General features: G+C 42.1%; 1 protein-coding gene across 1 annotated transcript in view; it reads right to left on the minus strand.

Annotated features, from left to right (window-relative positions):
* CPNE4 (copine 4) overlaps positions 1-20,163 on the minus strand; it is a 475,385-nt gene that overhangs the window by 26,162 nt on the left and 429,060 nt on the right. Inside the window, exons 11-13 of the mRNA XM_040432996.1 lie at positions 13,298-13,352; positions 9,908-9,959; positions 1,889-2,022 (exon numbers count right to left, since the gene is read on the minus strand). Of these exons, the coding sequence (XP_040288930.1) occupies positions 1,889-2,022; positions 9,908-9,959; positions 13,298-13,352 (241 nt within the window). The remainder of the gene's footprint in view (positions 1-1,888; positions 2,023-9,907; positions 9,960-13,297; positions 13,353-20,163) is intronic.

The raw sequence follows: 20,163 nt of genomic DNA on the forward strand, positions 1-20,163 counted from the left end.
ATACTCTTTTTTGATCACTGCTTTGCTCTGGATATGGACGCCTTGTGTATTGTTTACATGGTTGCTTGGTTACCCTGTCAGCTGTTGTAGCGCATCGCCAGGGTGCGCTGCGCGCCGGGTCACGTGGGGACGCTGCTACGTCCCCTTGGGAGGCGGGCTGGAACGCATGGTGTGCGTTCCACCCCTCCTTCTGACGGGTATGGCGTCTCCATGTTTTGACCGCGGTGCGCATCATCAGGTGGGGATGCGCTCAATCGTATGTGACAGCTGTCTTAGGTGAGTTAATTATACTTGGGGCCCTTTTTGGATATAAATTTGGGCTGAGGGCTACATTATATTACCTCCTGACGACGCTGAGGCGAAGCGCGCGTCGAGGTTTCTGGCTGACCTGTGCTGTTGTTTATGCCCCCAATTATGTCCTGCGGTATGTATTGCCTACTTGTTTTAGGTGCTTTGAGATAGATTGTATTATAATATCTGTTGCCTCCTGATGCCCTTACTGCACCATTGTTCTTAATAGTAGTATTTATCTATGCTATGATATACTTTTTAGGTACGTTACCTAGGGGCATATAAGGTTGGTCACCATGTGCCATTTGTGTACATAGTTATATTTATAATTATGCGGGACATGTGTTACATCTGTTTGAGGGTGGCAACAGCAGAGGTTAGGGTATTCTGGCACCCTTATATATCTGTTGTTTCCTTTTCATTCTGACCTTTATACTGTGATATGTTTTGTTTATGGACTTTTTTAGGTAATAAAGTGAATTTATATTTTTTGATTATTTTGGGGATGTGTTGTTATTTTTGAGTGAACAACAACATTATAGGTACATTATGGTTATTGTATTTATGCCCTGATCCAATTTTGGTCTATTGAGGCCTGTTTCGGTTTTGTCGTTTTTAGTTTAGACTGGTCTGAAGACCACATTTATTTTTGTGCCTAATCTTTTGTGCTTAGTGCCTATTTTGCCTGCATCCTGTGTAGTACCATGTTTGTTTTATCCCTGAATTATCCACTGGGAACAGAACATCACAGCAGAAGGGCAGAACCTGGGGAAGAGAGGAACATGCCAGTGCAGACTGTTGTACATAGAGAGAGAGAGTGCGAGAGACAGCCTGACAAGAGTGAATATGCCTGGCTTTGGCATTGTACAGTTGTGTCTCTCCTTCTCAGGCTCCACATCCTATTAGATAAGAGGAAGATAAACCGTGGCTACCGGTGTTGAGTTAGACAGAAGGAAAATGGAAACCTACTGACTGCTGGAGAAGCATGGTAGCAGCAGGCCGATCTCTGATTCACCCACTACCCCCCATTTTAAAATTTCTGGGGTTACCCCAGGTTGGCTACAGCAACTGAAAATGTTCTTCCTTTGTCCCAGTTTTAATTGATGTTCCTATTATACTGAAGAAGCTTTTATGGCATTTAAACCTCTGGGACAGTCACTAATCTAGAAAACTATCTATCTATCTATCTATCTATCTATCTATCTATCTATCTATCTATCTATCTATCTCATATCTATCTAGCTCTCTCTCTCATATCTATCTCTCTATCTATCTATCTATCTATCTATCTATCTATCTATCTATCTATCTATCTATCTATCTATCTATCTATCTCATATCTATCTAGCTCTCTCTCTCATATCTATCTCTCTATCTATCTATCTATCTATCTATCTATCTATCTATATCATATCTATCTATCTATCTATCTATCTATCTATCTGGGAGATTTATCTAAACAAGTACAAGGGAAATGTGCAGCATTCGCACGTAGCAACCTTGACTGTAACTGGCTCCTTGGGGCACCTGCTCAACTTTTCCTTTGCACTAGTTTTGATCAGTTTCTCCTTTGTGTATTAATATTTCTGTGCCTCACCGTGGAATCCAAAGTGTTTGTCTCCTCTGAAGCCGACTTTGCCACTTTTTGAATAATGGGAGCAATGTTGGTGGGCCCATACAGCTGTAACTTAGGCAGGCAGTTCTGATAGGCTTCTACCACTCCTTGTATACCTACAAAGAAAAAATACAATATCAAATATGGGTATTTATAAAGGAAGCAATATGGCAAGCACCTGCATGAGGATGTGAAAATGGGCAAAATGCAAAGTAGATTGTGATACCACATTACAGAAATAGTCAGTTACTTATCTTATGGTAATCTTAGGCTACTTTCACCCTTGCGTTTTTTCAATTCTGGTATTGAGATCCGGCAGAGGATCTCAATACTAGAATTAAACGGATCCGTTTTGATTTTCTGCAGGCAATTTAGGATGAATTAAGGTGAGTTAATGTCCCTGAAAACCTGTTTAAGGGTACGGCCACACAGCACAGTCATGATCAAGTCGGGTTGCGACCGTGCTGTGGTCAAGAACCACACTGGCGATTAGCCTGCAACTCTTTTTTTTAATTAGTGAAGACCGCACTGCTTAGTCGGTCTTCATTGTTAATGGCTGCACGGTAGTGAAGTTGCCGCACAGCCATTAACTAATGAAGATTGACTATATAGTGTGGTCTTCATTAGTTAAATGAAAGCCAGCTGTGGGCTAATTGGGCGTGCGGTTCTTTACTGCAGCACGGCCGCATCTAACCGGATCACGACCGTGTCGTGTGGTGTACCCTAAAGGGGTTGTGTAAATCAGGAATCAAGCCAGCACTACCCATATAGCCTCTCGTGCAAAGACCTGCTCCAGTCCGTAAACACCTGGCACCCCCAGCTGGTTGAAGGGAAGGCTGCGTGTATAGGAATGAGCTGTCCCATTGAAATGTATGGGACGGCTTGCAGTTACACCTGCTCACTGCTGCGCTGCCGACGGCGAGCAAATAAACAAACAAGGGATTGCTGCGCTGGCTTCAAGCATTTTTTTTTCCTTATACAGAAGGGTATTTAAAAACTCCTGGAAAAAAACCCATTGCTGCACTATTTAAAAAAAAAAATAATGCAAATTCCCATAGACTTTCTGCTAACTTCTAGAGTTGGCATTTCTAAACAGACTTTTTCAAAAGCTTCAAATAAGGCAAATTTGGCAAAAATTCCATTAAAAAAATTATGTGAACCCACCATTGCATGGGTATCATTAATGGAATCCAACACAATGATACAGCAGCTTCCTACAAGTCTTCGTTTGCATGGCAACCTGTAATGTTATGCAAATTTGCCATATTTTTCACGTTATAATATGCAAATTTTTCCCCCAAAAAATGGCAGTGCTTCTTCTAAAGTGAATGCTATTGAGTGCTTCCATTATGGTAGTGCTTACTAGTATGCAGGAGGTGCGAGGAGAGGTGAGTTTAACTGTGGTTGTACTTACCACCCCCTGTTCTTCTCCGAGGGCTGCACTGCACAGTCCTGACTGTGTATAACATCTGGACATAGTGCATGCACTATGACCTGATGGTGTGCAATGTCAGGTCACAGTGCAGGGCAGGCCCGGAGAAGAACAGGGGTGGTGAGTGCAGGAAGACCAGCTGAATGTGCAGAGTGGTGGCGCCCTCTGAAACATTAGAGTTGAGTTAATTTAGTTATTTTTGGTCTGATCAGACATTTGAAATGGGGTTCTGATATTGTGCCTTATATGGGGGTTTGATCTTGGGGTCTGATCTGAGGCCTGATATGGGGGTCTGGGTTGAGGTCTGATAAAGGTTGAGTGTCTGATGTAAAATATATTTTTTAGAATTTTCCTCCTCTAAAACATAGGTGTGTCTTATAATGTGATGCGTTTTATAAAGTGAAAAATGCGTTATATTCTCTCTCCCACTGCTTTGTCTGTCAATCTTTATTGTAGTTAGTGTATTCTATCCATGGACCAGGAAGATTTGGATGAACAGTGCTATAGCTCTCAAGTAGACAGGAAATACTTTGAAATATCACAACAGTGCAAGGAACTGCACATGGATGAATACAGAGCATCCACTATTGTGCATCAATATGAACAGAATGTGCAATTTAGTAATGATTGCCGGGAAAGGCTCATTAGAACTAAGGAAGTCTTTCCAGTATCTTAATAATGGCATCAGGTTGCTGTGGGGTATTTACAATAGATTGAATAACCTTGCATAGGGAAGTAAGCAGGAATATGAGCTTCAGAATGCATTCATCTAATTCATCTAGTGTCTTGTATGTATATATTATAGGGCACATTATTTACAAAATTACTTGCGGCTGTGCAACAGATGGGACCCAGCAATGCTGCATCAGCTGCTGTTGGTAAGATAATAAACTCATGCATCTTTTCTCTGCACATACCATCCAACTATCTTGAATGTTATTGATACAGAAGAACAGGGAATGGTGCTGATTGTACCTACAGAAAGGTTTGTTATTTTTTATTTTTTACAAAAATGTGATGATATGATAAAATGTAACATATATAAGGCTTTGTTCACACCTTAGGCTACTTTCACACTAGCGTTTTTCTTTTCCGGCATAGAGTTCCGTCACAGGGGCTCTATACCGGTAAAGAACTGATCAGGTATGTCCCCATGCATTCTGAATGGAGAGTAATCCGTCCAGTTTGCATCAGGATGTCTTCAGTTCAGTCGTTTTGACTGATCAGGCAAAAGAGAAAACCGTAGCATGCTACGGTTTTATCTCCGGCTAAAAAAACTGAAGACTTGCCTGAATGCCGGATCCGGCATTTTTTCCCATAGGAATGTATTAGTGCCGGATCCGGCATTCAAAATACCGGAATGCCGGATCCGTCCTTCCGGTCTGCGCATGCGCAGACTGAAAAGGTGAAAAAATAAATGCCGGATCCGTTTTTGCCGGATGACACCGGAAAGACGGATCCGGCATTTCAATGCATTTTTTCGACTGATCAGGCATTTTTAAGACTGATCAGGATCCTGATCAGTCTTACTAATGCCATCAGTTAGCATACATTTTGCCTGATCCGGCAGGCAGTTCCGGCGACGGAACTGCTTGCCGGATCTCTCTGCCGCAAGTGTGAAAGTAGCCTTAGGCTACTTTCACATTAGCGTTTTTCTTTTCCGGCATAGAGTTCCGTCACAGGGGCTCTATACCGGAAAAGAACTGATCAGTTTTATCCCCATGCATTCTGAATAAAGAGTAATCCGTTCAGGATGCATCAGGATGTCTTCAGTTCAGTCATTTTGCGCGGACCTTTAAAAATGAGAAAAAAATTAATACCGGATCCGTTTTGCCTGATGACACTGGAAAAACAGATCAGGTATTGCAATGCATTTTTCAGACTGATCAGGCATTTTTCAGACTGATCAAGATCCTGATCAGTCTGAAAAATGCCTGATCAGTCAGAAAAAATGACATGCGTTTGCATACAGTTTGCAGTCAGTTCAGGCAACGGAACTACCTGCCTGAATCAAACAACGCAAGTGTGAAAGTACTTGTAATATGCAGAATGCATCCATAAGGTTCTATTTCCAGATTCCAATGTTTGGGAGAGTGTAGTCAGTTAATAGGACACTAAAGATGCCATATTGCTTTGGAGGTATATTTTGGGAGTAGAGATAAGCAAATCGTTCAGAATTCGATTCAGGGTATGACACTTTAGGACTTATATTTTTCTCTGTAATCTCTCACTTTTTTATTGATTTTTTAAATTATTTTTCTCTTTCCCCAAAAAAGTATTCACCCATATCAAATACAAAATTTGAGTAGAATCAGATTAGTTTAGAATTGATTCGCTCATCTCTAGGTGGGAGATAAGCCCCTTTCAGACGAGCGAGTTCCATGCTAAGGACTCGCAGCCTGAGTATGCAGCAGCTCCCGTCCTGACCTCCCAGTCCCAGCACTGACAGGGTCTCATAGCATTATATTGATGTGTAATACAATGAAACCCTTAGAGGTCTGGAATGCATTGGATAACACTGACATACCGCTGTAAGTGTTATCCAATAAATTCCAGAACTGTAATTCTATGCGACCTGGTCAGGATGGGAGCTGCTGCATACTCATGCTGCAAATCCAGAGTGTGGAACTTACTAGTCTGAAAGGGGCCATCACTAACCAAACACTGACCGCGTGAAAGCGGCCTAAATCATCAGGATATCTATACCTCCCAACTTTTAAAAAACACAAAGAGGAACAATAGCTGTGGCCTGTGTAGCACGGCGTGGCAATGTTTTCACACTAGGCCAACCATCTAACTACATCCAAAACATCATTATGTAAACTCAGTCCCCTTAATGCCCCCACATAGTAATTATTCTCCCTTTGTGCCAGCACACAATAGTAATGCCCACACTGTGCCCCCCTTCACAGTAGTAATTCCCACATTGTGCCCCCTTCACATTAGTAATGCCCACACATTAGTAATGCCCACACAGTGCCCCCTTCAATTTAGTAATGCCCACACTATGCTCCCTGACTCTAGTTATGCCCACATTGTCCCCCTTCACAGTAATTATGGCCAGATTTGCCCCCTTCACAGTAGCTATGGCCAGGTATGTGCCACCTCACAGTAGTTATGGCCAGATATGTGCCCCCTCAGAGTGGTTACACCAGATATGTGCACTCTTCAGAGGGTAGTGGACATGTATGTGGACACGTATGTGCACTGCTGCTTCATTCTCATGGGGCAGTTTGGCAGCACTTGTGGACCCACATTCTCTTGATCACTTGGGGTTCCAGTGTTCGATCCCAAGTTCAAAAGGATTTTTTCCTCTATCCCTTGTATAGGGTATACGTCTTATTAGTGCAAAACCCCTTTAATATTTTTATCATTGCTATATTAAGATATGTCCCACACCAGACTTTTTTAATAGAAGTGCTGATGTGACCCAATGTGGATAAATAGAATTGTAAAGAAATCAATAAATGACAAAGAGAAAGCATTTAAATCACTAAAGGAGGGGAGTGAGGAAGCATTGAAAAACTATAAGGAAAAAAACTGAATATGTAAAAGACAAATAAAAGCAGCCAAACTAGACACCGAGAAATTAATTGCCAAAGAGAGTTAAACTAACCCTAAAATGTTCTTCAATTATATAAATGGTAAAAAGTATAAATCTGAAGGTGTCGGCCCTTTAAAAAGTAATGAGGGGGGAGTTGCAGAGAGCGATGAGGAAAGAGCAAAGCTATTAAATATTTTTTTCTCCACTGTATTCACTGAAGAAAATAAACTGTCAGATGCAATGCAGAAAGTAAAAGTAAATTCCCCATTAAAAGTGCCCTGTCTGACCCAGAAAGAAGTACAGCGGTGTCTTAAAAAGATTAAAATAGACAAATCGCCAGGACCAGATGGCATACACCCCTGTATCCTAAGAGAATTAAGTAGTGTCATAGCCAGACCCTTATTTCTGATATTTAAGGACTCTATACTGACAGGGAGTGTTCCACAGGATTGGTGCATAGCAAATGTGGTGCCAATATTCAAAAAGGGTCCAAAAACAGAGCCCGGAAACTATAGGTCGGTAAGTTTAACATCTGTCGTGGGTAAACTGTTTGAAGGTTTACTAAGAAATGCTATCTTGGAGTACCTCAATGAAAATGAGCAAATAACTCCATATCAGCATGGCTTCACGAGGGATCGGTCATGTCAAACTAATTTATAGTTAGTATATAAAATGAGAATGCTTGGACTAAGGAAAAAAGTTTTTATGTGAGTAAGTAACTGGCTCAGTGATAGAAAACAGAGGGTGGTTATTAATGGTACACACTCAGATTGGGTCACTAGTGGGGTACAGGGGTCAGTATTGGGCCCTATTCTCTTCAATATATTTATTAATGATCTTGTAGAAGGCTTGCACAGTAAAATATACATTTTTGCAGATGACACTAAACTGTGTAAAGTAATTAAAGGGCTTCTGTCACCCCCCAAAACTCATTTTTCATTTTTGGGCATATTAAAATCCTTATTGTACGACTATTCCCTATATAGGGCTCTTACCTTGTTCTGTGGCTTCGTTTCATAAAAAAATCAAGCTTTTAAAATATGCAAATGCAGATGAGGTCTTCTCTTTTGGGTTTAGAGGTGACGTCATCGGCGCAGGTGCACTAAGGGAGTGCTGAGGAAGCGAGCGTCCTCTCAGAGCGCCTGCGCCGAATGAAGACACGTAAGGCGCAGGCGCGGGATTTGAAATGCTGACAGGGCCAGCCGGAGGAGGAGAGCGCTCGCTGGCCCTGTCAATCAACTGGAGGAGGGGGCGTTTTTTTAAAAGGAGGATGCGGCGGCTACCAGCAAGTAGACGCCTTACTTGCTGGTAGTGAAGTCATTTGCATATTTTAAAAGCTTGATTTTTAATGAAACAAAGCCACAGAACAAGGTAAGAGCCCTATATATTGAATAGTCGTACAATAAGGATTTTAATATGCCCAAAAATGAAAAATGAGTTTTGGGGGGTGACAGAAGCCCTTTTACACGGAAGAGGACACTATACAGCTACAGAGGGATCTGGATAGATTGGAGGCTTGGGCAGAGAAGTGGCAGATGAGGTTTAACATTGACAAATGTAAGGTTATGCACATGGGAAGGAATAATGCAAGTCAGCAGTACATACTAAATGGTAAAACACTGGGTAACACTGACATGGAAAAGGACCTAGGAATTTTAGTGAACCGCAAACTAAGCTGTAGAAACCAGTGTCAGGCAGCTGCTGCCAAGGCCAATAAGATAATGGGTTGCATCAAAAGTGGCATAGATGCCCGTGATGAGAACATAGTGCTACCACTTTACAAATCACTAGTCAGACCACACATGGAGTACTGTGTACAGTTCTGGGCTCCTGTGAACAAGGCAGACATAGCAGAGCTGGAGAGGGTTCAGAGGAGGGCAACTAAAGTAATAACTGGATTGGGTGGACTACAGTACCCTGAACGATTATCAACATTAGGGTTATTCACTTTAGAAAAAAGACGACTGAGGGGAGATCTAATAACTATGTATAAATATATTAGGGGTCAGTACAGAGATCTATCCCATCATCTATTTATCCTCAGGACTGTGACTGTGACGAGGGGACATCCTCTGCGCCTGGAGGAAAGAAGGTTTGTACACAAACATAGAAGAAGATTCTTTACGGTAAGAGCAGTGATACTATGGAACTCTCTGCCTGAGGAGGTGGTGATGGTGAGTACAATAAAGGAATTCAAGAGGGGCCTGGATGTGTTTCTGGGGTGTAATAATATTACAGGTTATAGCTACTAGAGATGGGTCGTTGATTCAGGGAGTTCTGATTGGAGTCCCCTAAAGTGAGGAAAATTGGCTTCTACCTCACAAGGGTTTTTTGCCTTCCTCTGGATCAACTTGCAGGATAACAGGCTGAACTGGATGGACAGATGCCTTATAAACTATGTTACTAACACTATCAGTAATATATGTAACATGTCTACAACCCTACATTATTTCACCAACCATTACCTATAATTGGCCAACCACACTGCATCCAAAAAATGAGCCATAAACTACATGTGACTGTGAAACACATTATTGATATTAATGGTCATATCAGTATGGATGGAGTTTTTGACAATTGCAGAAAACCACTCACGGTATCCAGAGCTCTCCCTCTGTTATAAAATGACTCTTTCTTTTTCATTTAAAGATTATGGGAGAGATTTATCAAACTGGTGTAAAGTAGAACTGGCTTAGTTGCCCATAGCAACCAATCAGATAGCACCTTTTATTTTCCAAATGAGCTCTGAAAAATGAAAGGTGGAGTCTGATTGTTATGGGCAACTAAACCAACCCTATATAGCTTCATAGTGTGTATATATTATAGATATTATTTTCACAGCCCAGCCCAGATCTTTGTTTATGATCCACCCAGGATTTTGGCTGATGAAGACACATAGAAAACTGTACTGTGTGAGCAACTTAAATGAATATACGTAACCTTTCTTTTACTATTTTCTCTGTGTTATCTCTGTGTACATTATAAAACAACCATTCCAACGTTCACCACAGAAATGTAATGTTACCTGCACATTCTGGGTTGTCTTCATTAAAATTTATTGCAAAGTCATGGGAAACCTTAACAAAAGAAAAAGAAAAAGTAGATAAACCTTTGCAGATAATTATATAGGTCAATACAGTATTGAAAGTCACATACAGGACTGGAAATCTATGATGGCACTTTATCTGAAAGCTAAAAAATGCCTAATTCAAAATGTCATAAAAAGCACATGCATCAGTTACAGATGTAGCCGAGCTCAAATTGACTCTGATAACTCTGATAACACACGTCACAAACACAATGTTATCTCGTGCCATCTTGTGACAAAAGCCATTGAAATACATTGAAAGAGTTAACCTTTGTGTGCCATATTTTACTTAACGTGTTAACCATCAAGTTTAGCTCGGCTGCATCTGTATATCGGACAAAAACACCATAACCAGTGTCCTATACAGTGGTTGCACAATGGCCTCAGGCTACAACATTTTAACATATAATTGTGTTTCCTGGGCCATTATAAAGAAAGTATTTTCAACATACAATGTCACAGACCATCAGCATCTGTGGTATGTGTGATTGGCTGGAAGATCCAACCAATCAGCAGAGGCTTTTTATGGGTATTACTGAAATGCCTGCACTGATTAGCAGTCTAATACCGCCTCTCTACAGTACAGGGAAGTACAACGTGTCCTATACTGCTCTTTACTTGTACCAGAATTAGCTTTGTCCAGATGAGGGTATTTAGCTTATTCTTAATATTCTATTTAATCTATATTTTGGGCTGACATTTTGGTGGCTTCAAAAAGTATGGCCTCAATGACTTCAACTTACAAAGGATGTCTATAGTCGATGAAAATTATAAGTCTACTTTTATACGTGCGGTACAGCCAGTGGCATACATAGAGAGGTAAGGGCCCCATAGCAAGGATCAAACCACTAGCAAGGATCAAACCTCTTTCAAGGACCCTTGGCTTGGGCCATTTTTTCCACTGCCTCATTTGCTAAAAGTTGTTTCTTTAGAGAGTCCTGACCAGGTTTTCACCCCCAGTAGAAGAGGAGATGATCCCAACTGGGCCCCCTCTTGCCCTGGGCCCCATAGCAGTTGCATGGTCTGCCGCTATGGTAATTATGCCCCTGGGTACAGCCATTCATCAGGCTGTCCCAGCAGAGTTCTCTGGATCTGGCATAGCCAGATAGTGACGCTTACCCGCTGGACCCCATTGACTATAATAAGGACTGGCAGGGATCTAGCTGCTCTCTGGCATAAATGCTGGGATTCAACCAGACAAAAACCATTGTGCGCAGCAATGCTTGAACGGCTGAATCCTGGCATTTATGCCGGGGAGGAGCTGGATCCCCAACAGTTCACATTACAGTCTGTGGGGCCTGGCAGGCACGAAGCACTATGCTGGTTCCAGAGAACTCTGGCAGAATGTTCTCTGATGGAACAGTCTGTTGGATTGTTCGCCAAATGTGTTAAACTAGCCTTAACCCCTTAGTGACTGCCGTAAAAACACGTATGGGTGGCCACTAAGGGGTTAATAGACTACTGTATTTTAACAGGAAAGAATTCCTTCATAGAAGATAAAATTAAAAGTGATGCATGTAACATATCAGTTAGTGCATGATCAGTTTGGAGTTTGTGTCCCGACCATGTAAATATATGTCAGTGGTGTGAAAGGGGTGTGCAGGCCAGGCTTACCAGCTGAGCCTGCTCCATATGCGGCAGTTGTCAGCTGACTAATACATCTGACACCAGCTAGTTATGGCTGGGATTGGAGATAACTCCAATAGTCAGAGGAAGGGGGCTCCCTCTGGTCTTACCTGTGCATCGCCGGACTTGTGAGTCAAGATGGCAGCCCGCATGTGTTCGTTTGCGAACACTGCGAACTGGCCATCACTGGGTCTAACTGCCAGGACTTCCACTAATCACACATGTGCACTGCACTCCATTCATCTCCATGGACTGCTGGAGATAGCTGAACGCTGTACTTGGCTATATCTGTCAGTCCCAAAGAGAACACAGGACACCCGCTGTCATGTTGGGTGGGGGTCCCAGTGGTCGGATTCCCACTGATCCTTTGGGTAGGGGATAAGTTTAAATCTTGGGACAGCCTCTTTAATGAATAGTTTGGTGGTTGATCACTTGGGTGCAGAAAGATGGAGCAGAAATACAGTTGTAATCGTGTTCTTTGATGTGTTTGTTTTCTTGCACGATATAAAGCTTTGTGTGCGGTGCATGAAAAACACATGGTTCCCCTGTGATCACACTCACCCTGAGGAGAGCATTACATTTAGCTTGCTCTTTGGTCTGTTTTGACAGCTTGCACTGGGATGCACAGCAGTCAGGCTGTAAAATATAGAGGGCTCTGGCCCTAGAGAGCATTGACTCTGCTGTCTAAATTTACCAGTCACCAACAAAACAAGATGCTGCCAACCAGACTTATTAGCTACATGGTACGCAGCCCACGTACACACACTTGGCAGAGTTGCCAACCGTTCAAAAATTTCTGGACAGTCCATAAAAAAAGATGTCTCTGATTTTTTGGAGGCTGATGGTACTTGACTAGATTATTTTGGTGGTAATTATCACCATTTCACAGAGAACAGTAAATGATGGTAATGAGCTCCTATCAGTATGTTGAGCTATAGACCTGTATTAATTATAATCTTTATCATTCATTACGGTTTTCCAGTTTGTCTGTAAAAAATGTTGGCGGTCTGTGAATTTGGAATAAAGCTGTCAAGAAAAAAGAAAAATTCTGGTTGTCAGCCCTGGCACTGGGTCTGTCACTTTCCATCAGAATACTCTCACATTGACTACTGTTGGCTTCAATTTTACTCAAATTCTTCATATATCATAAAATATAGTCATTGGGAAAACCTTTAATTACTTTGAAGTCAGAGGCTGGCACATCTAGCAGTGCTTATCTCCAGGAATAGACACGCCAGTGAACATCAAGTATGACCTATAGGGCTTTCCCCTCAACACAGTGCTTGACAGCCTCCATATATCTTGTGCTTTGATGTCAATTTTTCTTTGACACCAGGGATTTTTCCACCATAGATTTTCATGGAATATTGATTGGATATTTCATCAATGTTTGATGTGTGTGCTGCCCCAACCACTGGCACCGGGCTGTGCCACAGGGAGAAGAGAATAAAGCAGAGAAGACAGCTTGTCTTTCCCCGGCACTACAGCCCCTTCATTCTAGGTATCAGAGGTGGTCATGAAAGTCAGAACTCTACAATTCCAGAGGGCAGGGGCAGCAAAGGAGACCTGCCAAATCTGCTTGAACGCATTCCCAATCCTTTGGTTTTCACATACAGTACTACAGATTTAAGATGTTTATTAAAAAATACTGAAAAAAATGAATACAGATCAAAGTATTCTGTGAACAGTTCAATACGTTACCTTAAATTCTGGGGGTATTCTGGCACCAAAACCAAAGGCAGGAAACATTTTGTCACTATGGGAAAAAAAAATACATGCCAGTCACATAATTGTTTTACACGCGCATTTCAGTCCTAAGAAGGCACTCTGCTACCAAACTGCAACATAAATATCTGGCAATAAAATCATAAAAAGGGAACTAGATTCGCAATAGAAAACAATATAATACACGGGCCCACATTTACTAATAGGAGTGCACCTACATTTTGGTATTAATTGTGCCAAAAAGTGGCACAATTTGCCGTATCTAGGTTTAGAGGAGGTTTTTGTGCCCAGTCCAAAAAGGGCCAGGGCTCCACAGGAAAGGCATGGCCTAAGATGCAACATTTTGTGACGTTTCGTCACAATTCTGGCGTAAAATGATGTCTCAAAGTACGCCAACCAATAGTTGGTATAGAGTTTGACTAAAAGTGTCTATACCTGCACCACATTTATCATCCAGCCTGAGCCCCCTTCGATAAATCTGGTGGAGGTCTAGACAGCTTTTCTAAGCTCACACCATCTTTAGGATACATAAATCTGCCTCATTATATTTCAAGTATATTCTCAGCAACAAATTAGTAACATGACTTCATTCCTGAATACTAATGATGCAGTAACCTAGTGCCTTTAGCTTCTGACTAAGGAATTAGCTTTCTGCCTTTTATCCTACTGTATGTTAATTTTTCTATCACAAGTCGACCAGAAGTTCCTCCTCCTCTCGAGTCTCCTTGGCAGCCAGCCACAGTAAAGCAAACTTTTCCCCTTCTTTTCATCATATTCTTGATTGACTCTATGTATGCGGAGTGTAAAATGGCCTGGCAACCTATCAATCTGTAAGGTGGGATGCTGTGAAGTGTAGCTCAGTGGTGGATTCACTCAGACATGGCTTAAAGAACACCTGTCAGCAGGATCAGCCCCATAAAACCAGGTATACTGCTTGATAGGATTGATCCTGCTGATTAAAATTGTACCTGTCCTATGAAAATCGGTTGTGAGGTTCCTAAAAAAAAGACTTTAATTCTTTATGCAAGTGAGGGTTTCAGTGCACTTTGCACTCAGTGTAATCTGCAGGATCAACCCTACCAGACAGTATAGCTGCTGACAGGTTCTCTTTGTTCCGAGGCTCTGCTCCCGAGTTAAGGTACTTTTTCCTAATATACAAATTAGGACTTTGGTGCAATGAGGGCATCACCATTGCTCTTGTTGGGCCCAAGCTCTGCTCCTTTCTGTGATCAGCCCCTCCTCACTGCCTTGATTGACAGGTCCAGGCAGAGACAAAGCAGCCAGAGAGGGGCTGGACACGGAAATAAGTGGAATTTGGGTGCAACAACAACAATGGTGATCAGTGATGACCAGTTCGCCGTGTTCATCTGCGAACACATGCGAGCTGCCATCTTAAATCACAAGTCCGGCGAGGCACAGGTAAGTCCTTACCTGTGCCTGTGCACGAGCCAGTCTGAAACAAATGCGGTCACCGCGAGCAGGCAGTTCCGAGAACAGCCCGATAAAGGCCCCCGGCGGCTGTTCTCGGAACTGCCTGCTCCCGGTGACCGCATTTGTTTGAGACCGGCTCGCGCACAGGCACAGGTAAGGACTTACCTGTGCCTCGCCGGACTTGTGATTTAAGATGGCAACTCGCATGTGTTCGCGGGCGAACACTGCGAACTGGCCATCACTGATGGTGATGCCCTCATTGCAGCAAAGGACTAATTTACATATTATGAAAAAGCTCATAACTCGGGAACAGAGCTTTGGATCAACAAAAAGAAAACAGTGTTTTAATCAGGAGAACCACAGCTATGTGCCTATACAAATATTTGGAAAGGGAGGTCGCTGGTGACAGATTTATTTAGATTTTCTGAGTGTCTACCTGCCAAAGGTTTTAATATAGATCAATATAACTAGCAGTTTGGGACATAACTGACTGTGAAATTAGTCCGGTTTAAGTAAGGGTTAAAGGCTATGGACACCTTGAAGGGCATTTTTTTAGGATTCCATTTTACTCATTTTTGGCAAAAAATATTTTTTTCAATTAGCCTTTATTATAAAAGTTCATCCATTTCTGAGATACAAGGGTTCAAAATCTGTCTGTTTTCCAGCTGTCACAGTCTATTTTCTTTTAATCCTGTCATCTGATGGCTCATGTGTAGCTCTTATCTCTGATCTCATAAACACTCATTATAGCTCAATTCTTATCAAACTGATAACAATATGACTTAAGTGTTTGAGGCCAAGAGATCATAGATAAGAGATACACATGAGCCGTCAGAAGATGGGGTTCAAAGAAAACAGAGTAAAGCGCAATCTTAAAAAAAAAATGCCCTGGAAGGTGTACATAGCCTTTAAGAAATGAATTCCTTGTAAGAGTTTTCTAGCTGCAAAATGCAAAATTATTGTAGCTGGTTACGGTATGTGGTTACATCCATAAGAACATTTTAAGCAAATTGTAAAAAAATATAGCGTTTAACATAATGCTTATCTCGACATTGATTTGGGGGTTTAAAAAGCTGTCCAGATAGCGCATGGGGATTAAAAACATGCTGACTATATTACATTTATGCAATTAGCTTTCTAACCTAGTAAGAACCATGCCATCATCAAAAGGGAACTGGGATGGAGTAGCCATCTGCAGGAATTTGCAAACCTTCTTTGTGATTTCTAGGAGTCCAACAGAATGCATGAAAGCTTCTTCAGATGTACTGAATGCAATTATCTTTTTCTGCTAGCACCTAGAGTGTATTATTTGCTTTTCTTTACATTGGTTACACAAACTGAAGTTCACTTTTATTAAAAAGGGATGTGCTAGTCTATTCATGTATAATAAAGCAGTTAATATAAATACCAACTCTATGGTTTTGGATGGCTCCAGGATCAGCAGGTCTTGGAAGGTCTACAGTACTTCAATGGATGACGTTATTAGAAACTCTCCTCTTTCAAGACAACTGATTGCCGACTGGAGTAAGAGACAGCTATGGCTGCAACAATAAGTAGCTGACTCTTAAATTACCATCCTTATGGAGACCACATTGGAGTTATCAATTCTTGAGCACTGCAGACAGTTGCTAAGAAACAACCTTGGAGATGTCAATCAACCACTGTGTTACTATTTAGCACTGTACAGTAGTCTACCAGCCTCCTAAGGTACCTCCAGTCCTTTCCTGCACGTCAATACGGTACCAGGAAGTAGCGATAGATGATCATCAGAACAGGAGCTGCGGGCGGTTGTCGATGAGGTTGCATATCCTTCTTCTGTTCTAAAGAATCCCCCCCACCCAAACCCCTTTAAACCATGTTTTTCAATGGCTTAATGCTAAAATATTTTTGTAAGTATATATTTAAGTTGAGTATGTCTTTAGTGAAGGTTTGAGTGAACGCTTAAAGAGGTAAAACGTTATCCATAAGCATTCATGTAGGCACTGGTCAGCATAAAAGGGGGTCTCTGTGCCCCCTTCTCTTAGCCAAGGAGAAGTTGTTTGCTAGAAAGAGCCTTTCCCAACCGGGAAGACTTAGGCTACATGCAGACCACAGTGAAAAAAAAGTCTGTTAAAAACTGACATTTTTAACTGACGTTTTTTTCACTGATGCCTTTCTGAGAAACGGACGTTAAACATCCACCCATTCAATTGTATGGGGGCAGTCTGTCAGTGAAAAACGGACAAGATAGAGCATGTTCTATTTTTTGACATCTGTTTTTCACTGACAGTCCAAAAAACTGCCACGTGAATAACCCCATAGACTACCATTGGTCTTAAAACGGATGTGTGATGGCCGTTAAAAAAAAATGTACATCACATGTCCGTTTTTCACTGTCGGGTGCATGTAGCCTTAGCATGGCCATACCTTATATTATTATTTTTTATTTGAAAGTGCCATTAATTCCATGGCACTGTTCATCCAGGCGGGGTTAAAACAACTATAAAAATACAATGAACAATAAAGTATTAACAGACTGGTACCGAGGCTTAGAGGACCCTGCCCGCGAGAGCTTACAATCTATAAGGGAAGAGGACAACACAGTAGGTGAGGGTATAGGCTGCTCATGTGGCTCTGTGGTGGCAGCATGCTATTGCAAGTGGTAGGCTTTCCTGAAGAGGTGGGTTTTCAGGGTACTCTCGAAGGTTTGGATGTCGAGGTAGTGAGTTCCAGAGTAGGGGAGAGGCCACTGAGAAATCTTGTAGTCAATTGTGAGGAGAACAGAGGAGGAGGTCTATGTAATAAAATATACCGTATATAGTTCTACTGCACAAGAAATACCGTATTTTTCGCCCCATAAGACGCACTTTTTCCTCCCCAAAAATGGGAGGAAAATGCCCCTGCGTCTTATGTGGCGAATGCTGGCAGTTTTACATCGCTGGATGCGATGTACGGAGCGGGGGCCGGGGGAGGGACTGGGAGGAGGAGCTGGGGGTCGGCAATAGCGGTGGGGCGGTGCGGTCACTGTACTATAGCCCCGCCCCACCACTCCGGTATTGTAATATAAAATGTATTATTGAATTAAACGTTATTAAACATGCCCCCCTCACTCCTAATACTACCGTATATCCTAATTGCTTGTGTATAATGCCGGCAGGCAGGCCGGGCGGGCGGCAGCGTAACTCCCTGATGTCACGTGCCTGCACCAACTCCTTTATGAATGAAGCAGGCGGCGCAGGCAAGTGACGTCAGTGAGTGACGCGCCGGCCGCCCGTCCTGCCTGCCGGCATTATACACAAGCAATTAGGGATGGGGGTCTGTGGATGGCACTGTTATGGGGTGGGGGGTCTGTGGATGGCACTGTTATGGGGTGGGGGGTCTGTGGATGGCACATATATAATACTGCCATCCACAGATCCCCCCCCTGTAACAGTGCCAGCCACAGATCCCCCTCCCCTGTAACAGTGTCTGTCATCCACAGATCCCCCCATAAGTGTCTGTCATCCACAGATCCCCCCATAAGTGTCCGTCATCCACAGATCCCCCCATAACAGTGTCCGTCATCCACAGATCCCCCCATAACAGTGTCCGTCATCCACAGATCCCCCATAACAGTGTCCGTCATCCACAGATCCCCCATAACAGTGTCCGTCATCCACAGATCCCCCCATAACAGTGTCCGTCATCCACAGATCCCCCCATAACAGTGTCCGTCATCCACAGATCCCCCCCATAACAGTGTCCGTCATCCACAGATCACCCCCATAACAGTGTCCGTCATCCACAGATCCCCCCATAACAGTGTCCTTCATCCACAGATCCCCCCCATAACAGTGTCCGTCATCCACAGACCACCATTAGTTCCAAACCCACCAAAAGCACACCTTTTGGTTAAAAAAAAAAAATCTTCTTATTTTCCTCCCCAAAAACCTAGGTGCGTCTTATGGGCTGGTGCGTCTTATAGGGCGAAAAATACGGTATGTAGCTGGACCGGCAATGCTATCTTGTTGCCCTATATATCCATTATATGCAAATAAATGTTTTCATCGTTTTTGCGTTTGTCATCTTAATGAAAGGATGACCGATACACAGAATTGCCATAACCTGCCGTAGTGTTTCACAGGGATCAATGCGGAGAAGATAAATTGGATTCTTTGGGGCAGATAGCGATCCATTTTAGGATTAAATTACATCCCAGGGAATTGTTAGCTTCTCCATGAAATTCTGTGTTTCAGCATGGATCTGCCTCTTTTGCATCTTTGGTAATCATTACCTTAGCTCCTCTGGAGTCCCATATTGTAATACAGATGTAATGGAGCAAATTCTTACCTTTCTATTTTAAGCTGAAGGAATTATATATAAGATTTGTCTAAAGAAATGTGAACTGTCGTATAACAGCTTGACAAAGCATTCTGACTGACGTCTCTACTTCTATAAATTCTCCGGCAGCCGGTGCTGCTCAATACCACATGTCATCTCTGATTTAGCACAGCGTACTGCTAAGCAGGTGTGATGTCTGCGGGTGGTTTGCTACCTAGGCAGATCACAATCACCGCTTTCTACAGTGCAAAAGCTGTCAATCAGCCCAGGTCTTGTAAGTACGGTATAGAAACCAATATTACATTTTCAGCAAATTGAATAATTTTGCTTTTGTCAAGTCCTTTCCAGCCAATCAATAGCAGACCTTTGAAGTTCGGGATCAATCTTGTTAGATTGACACAGAATATGGACCAAATATGACTGAAAGTGAGGATTTTATACATTGACCTTGATATATCGTGCAGCTAGAGGAAGTCATTCTGCTTAATCAATACCTTCTGCACTGCTCTGTTAATATGATCCTATGGCAGAAGGCCAAAGTATGACAGATGACAGGACGATGAGAGAAATAAGGGAAGAATATTGTCCGTTTGTAAGAACTGATGCAGCTGGGCAGTTGTGGGGTTAATAGAAAATTGTATTCGAATGAATGCCATTACATATAGTACAAGTAATATAAATGACAGAAATAAATATAAAACATAGACAATATCTCACAAAATGATTTGTATTTTTTCTTCAGTAGGTATGTATGATAATTGTTTATGCATATAAATATTTCTTTATGTTAGCATGTAAGATCTTTAATACATATTTACTGTTTTCACTTATTTTTCCCCTTATAGTGATGATGACAGCCCCTATTATGGTTTATGGACTTGGCTCCAGTATAAGGGCTAATGCACACAATCGCGATCAGTCGAGGAAATAAGGTCGGTGTGTCTGCTTGATTTACCAGGACTGACCATGGCATCGCTTAACTAAACTGACTGTATCATAGTGTTTTATGATATACTGTATTTTTCGCCATATAAGACACACTGACCCATAAGACGCACCTAAGTTTTAGAGCAGGATAACAGGAAAAAAATATTTTTCATTAGTCCTGAAGT

Source organism: Bufo bufo, chromosome 5 (genome assembly GCF_905171765.1).
Source record: "Bufo bufo chromosome 5, aBufBuf1.1, whole genome shotgun sequence".
Lineage (NCBI taxonomy): Eukaryota > Metazoa > Chordata > Amphibia > Anura > Bufonidae > Bufo > Bufo bufo.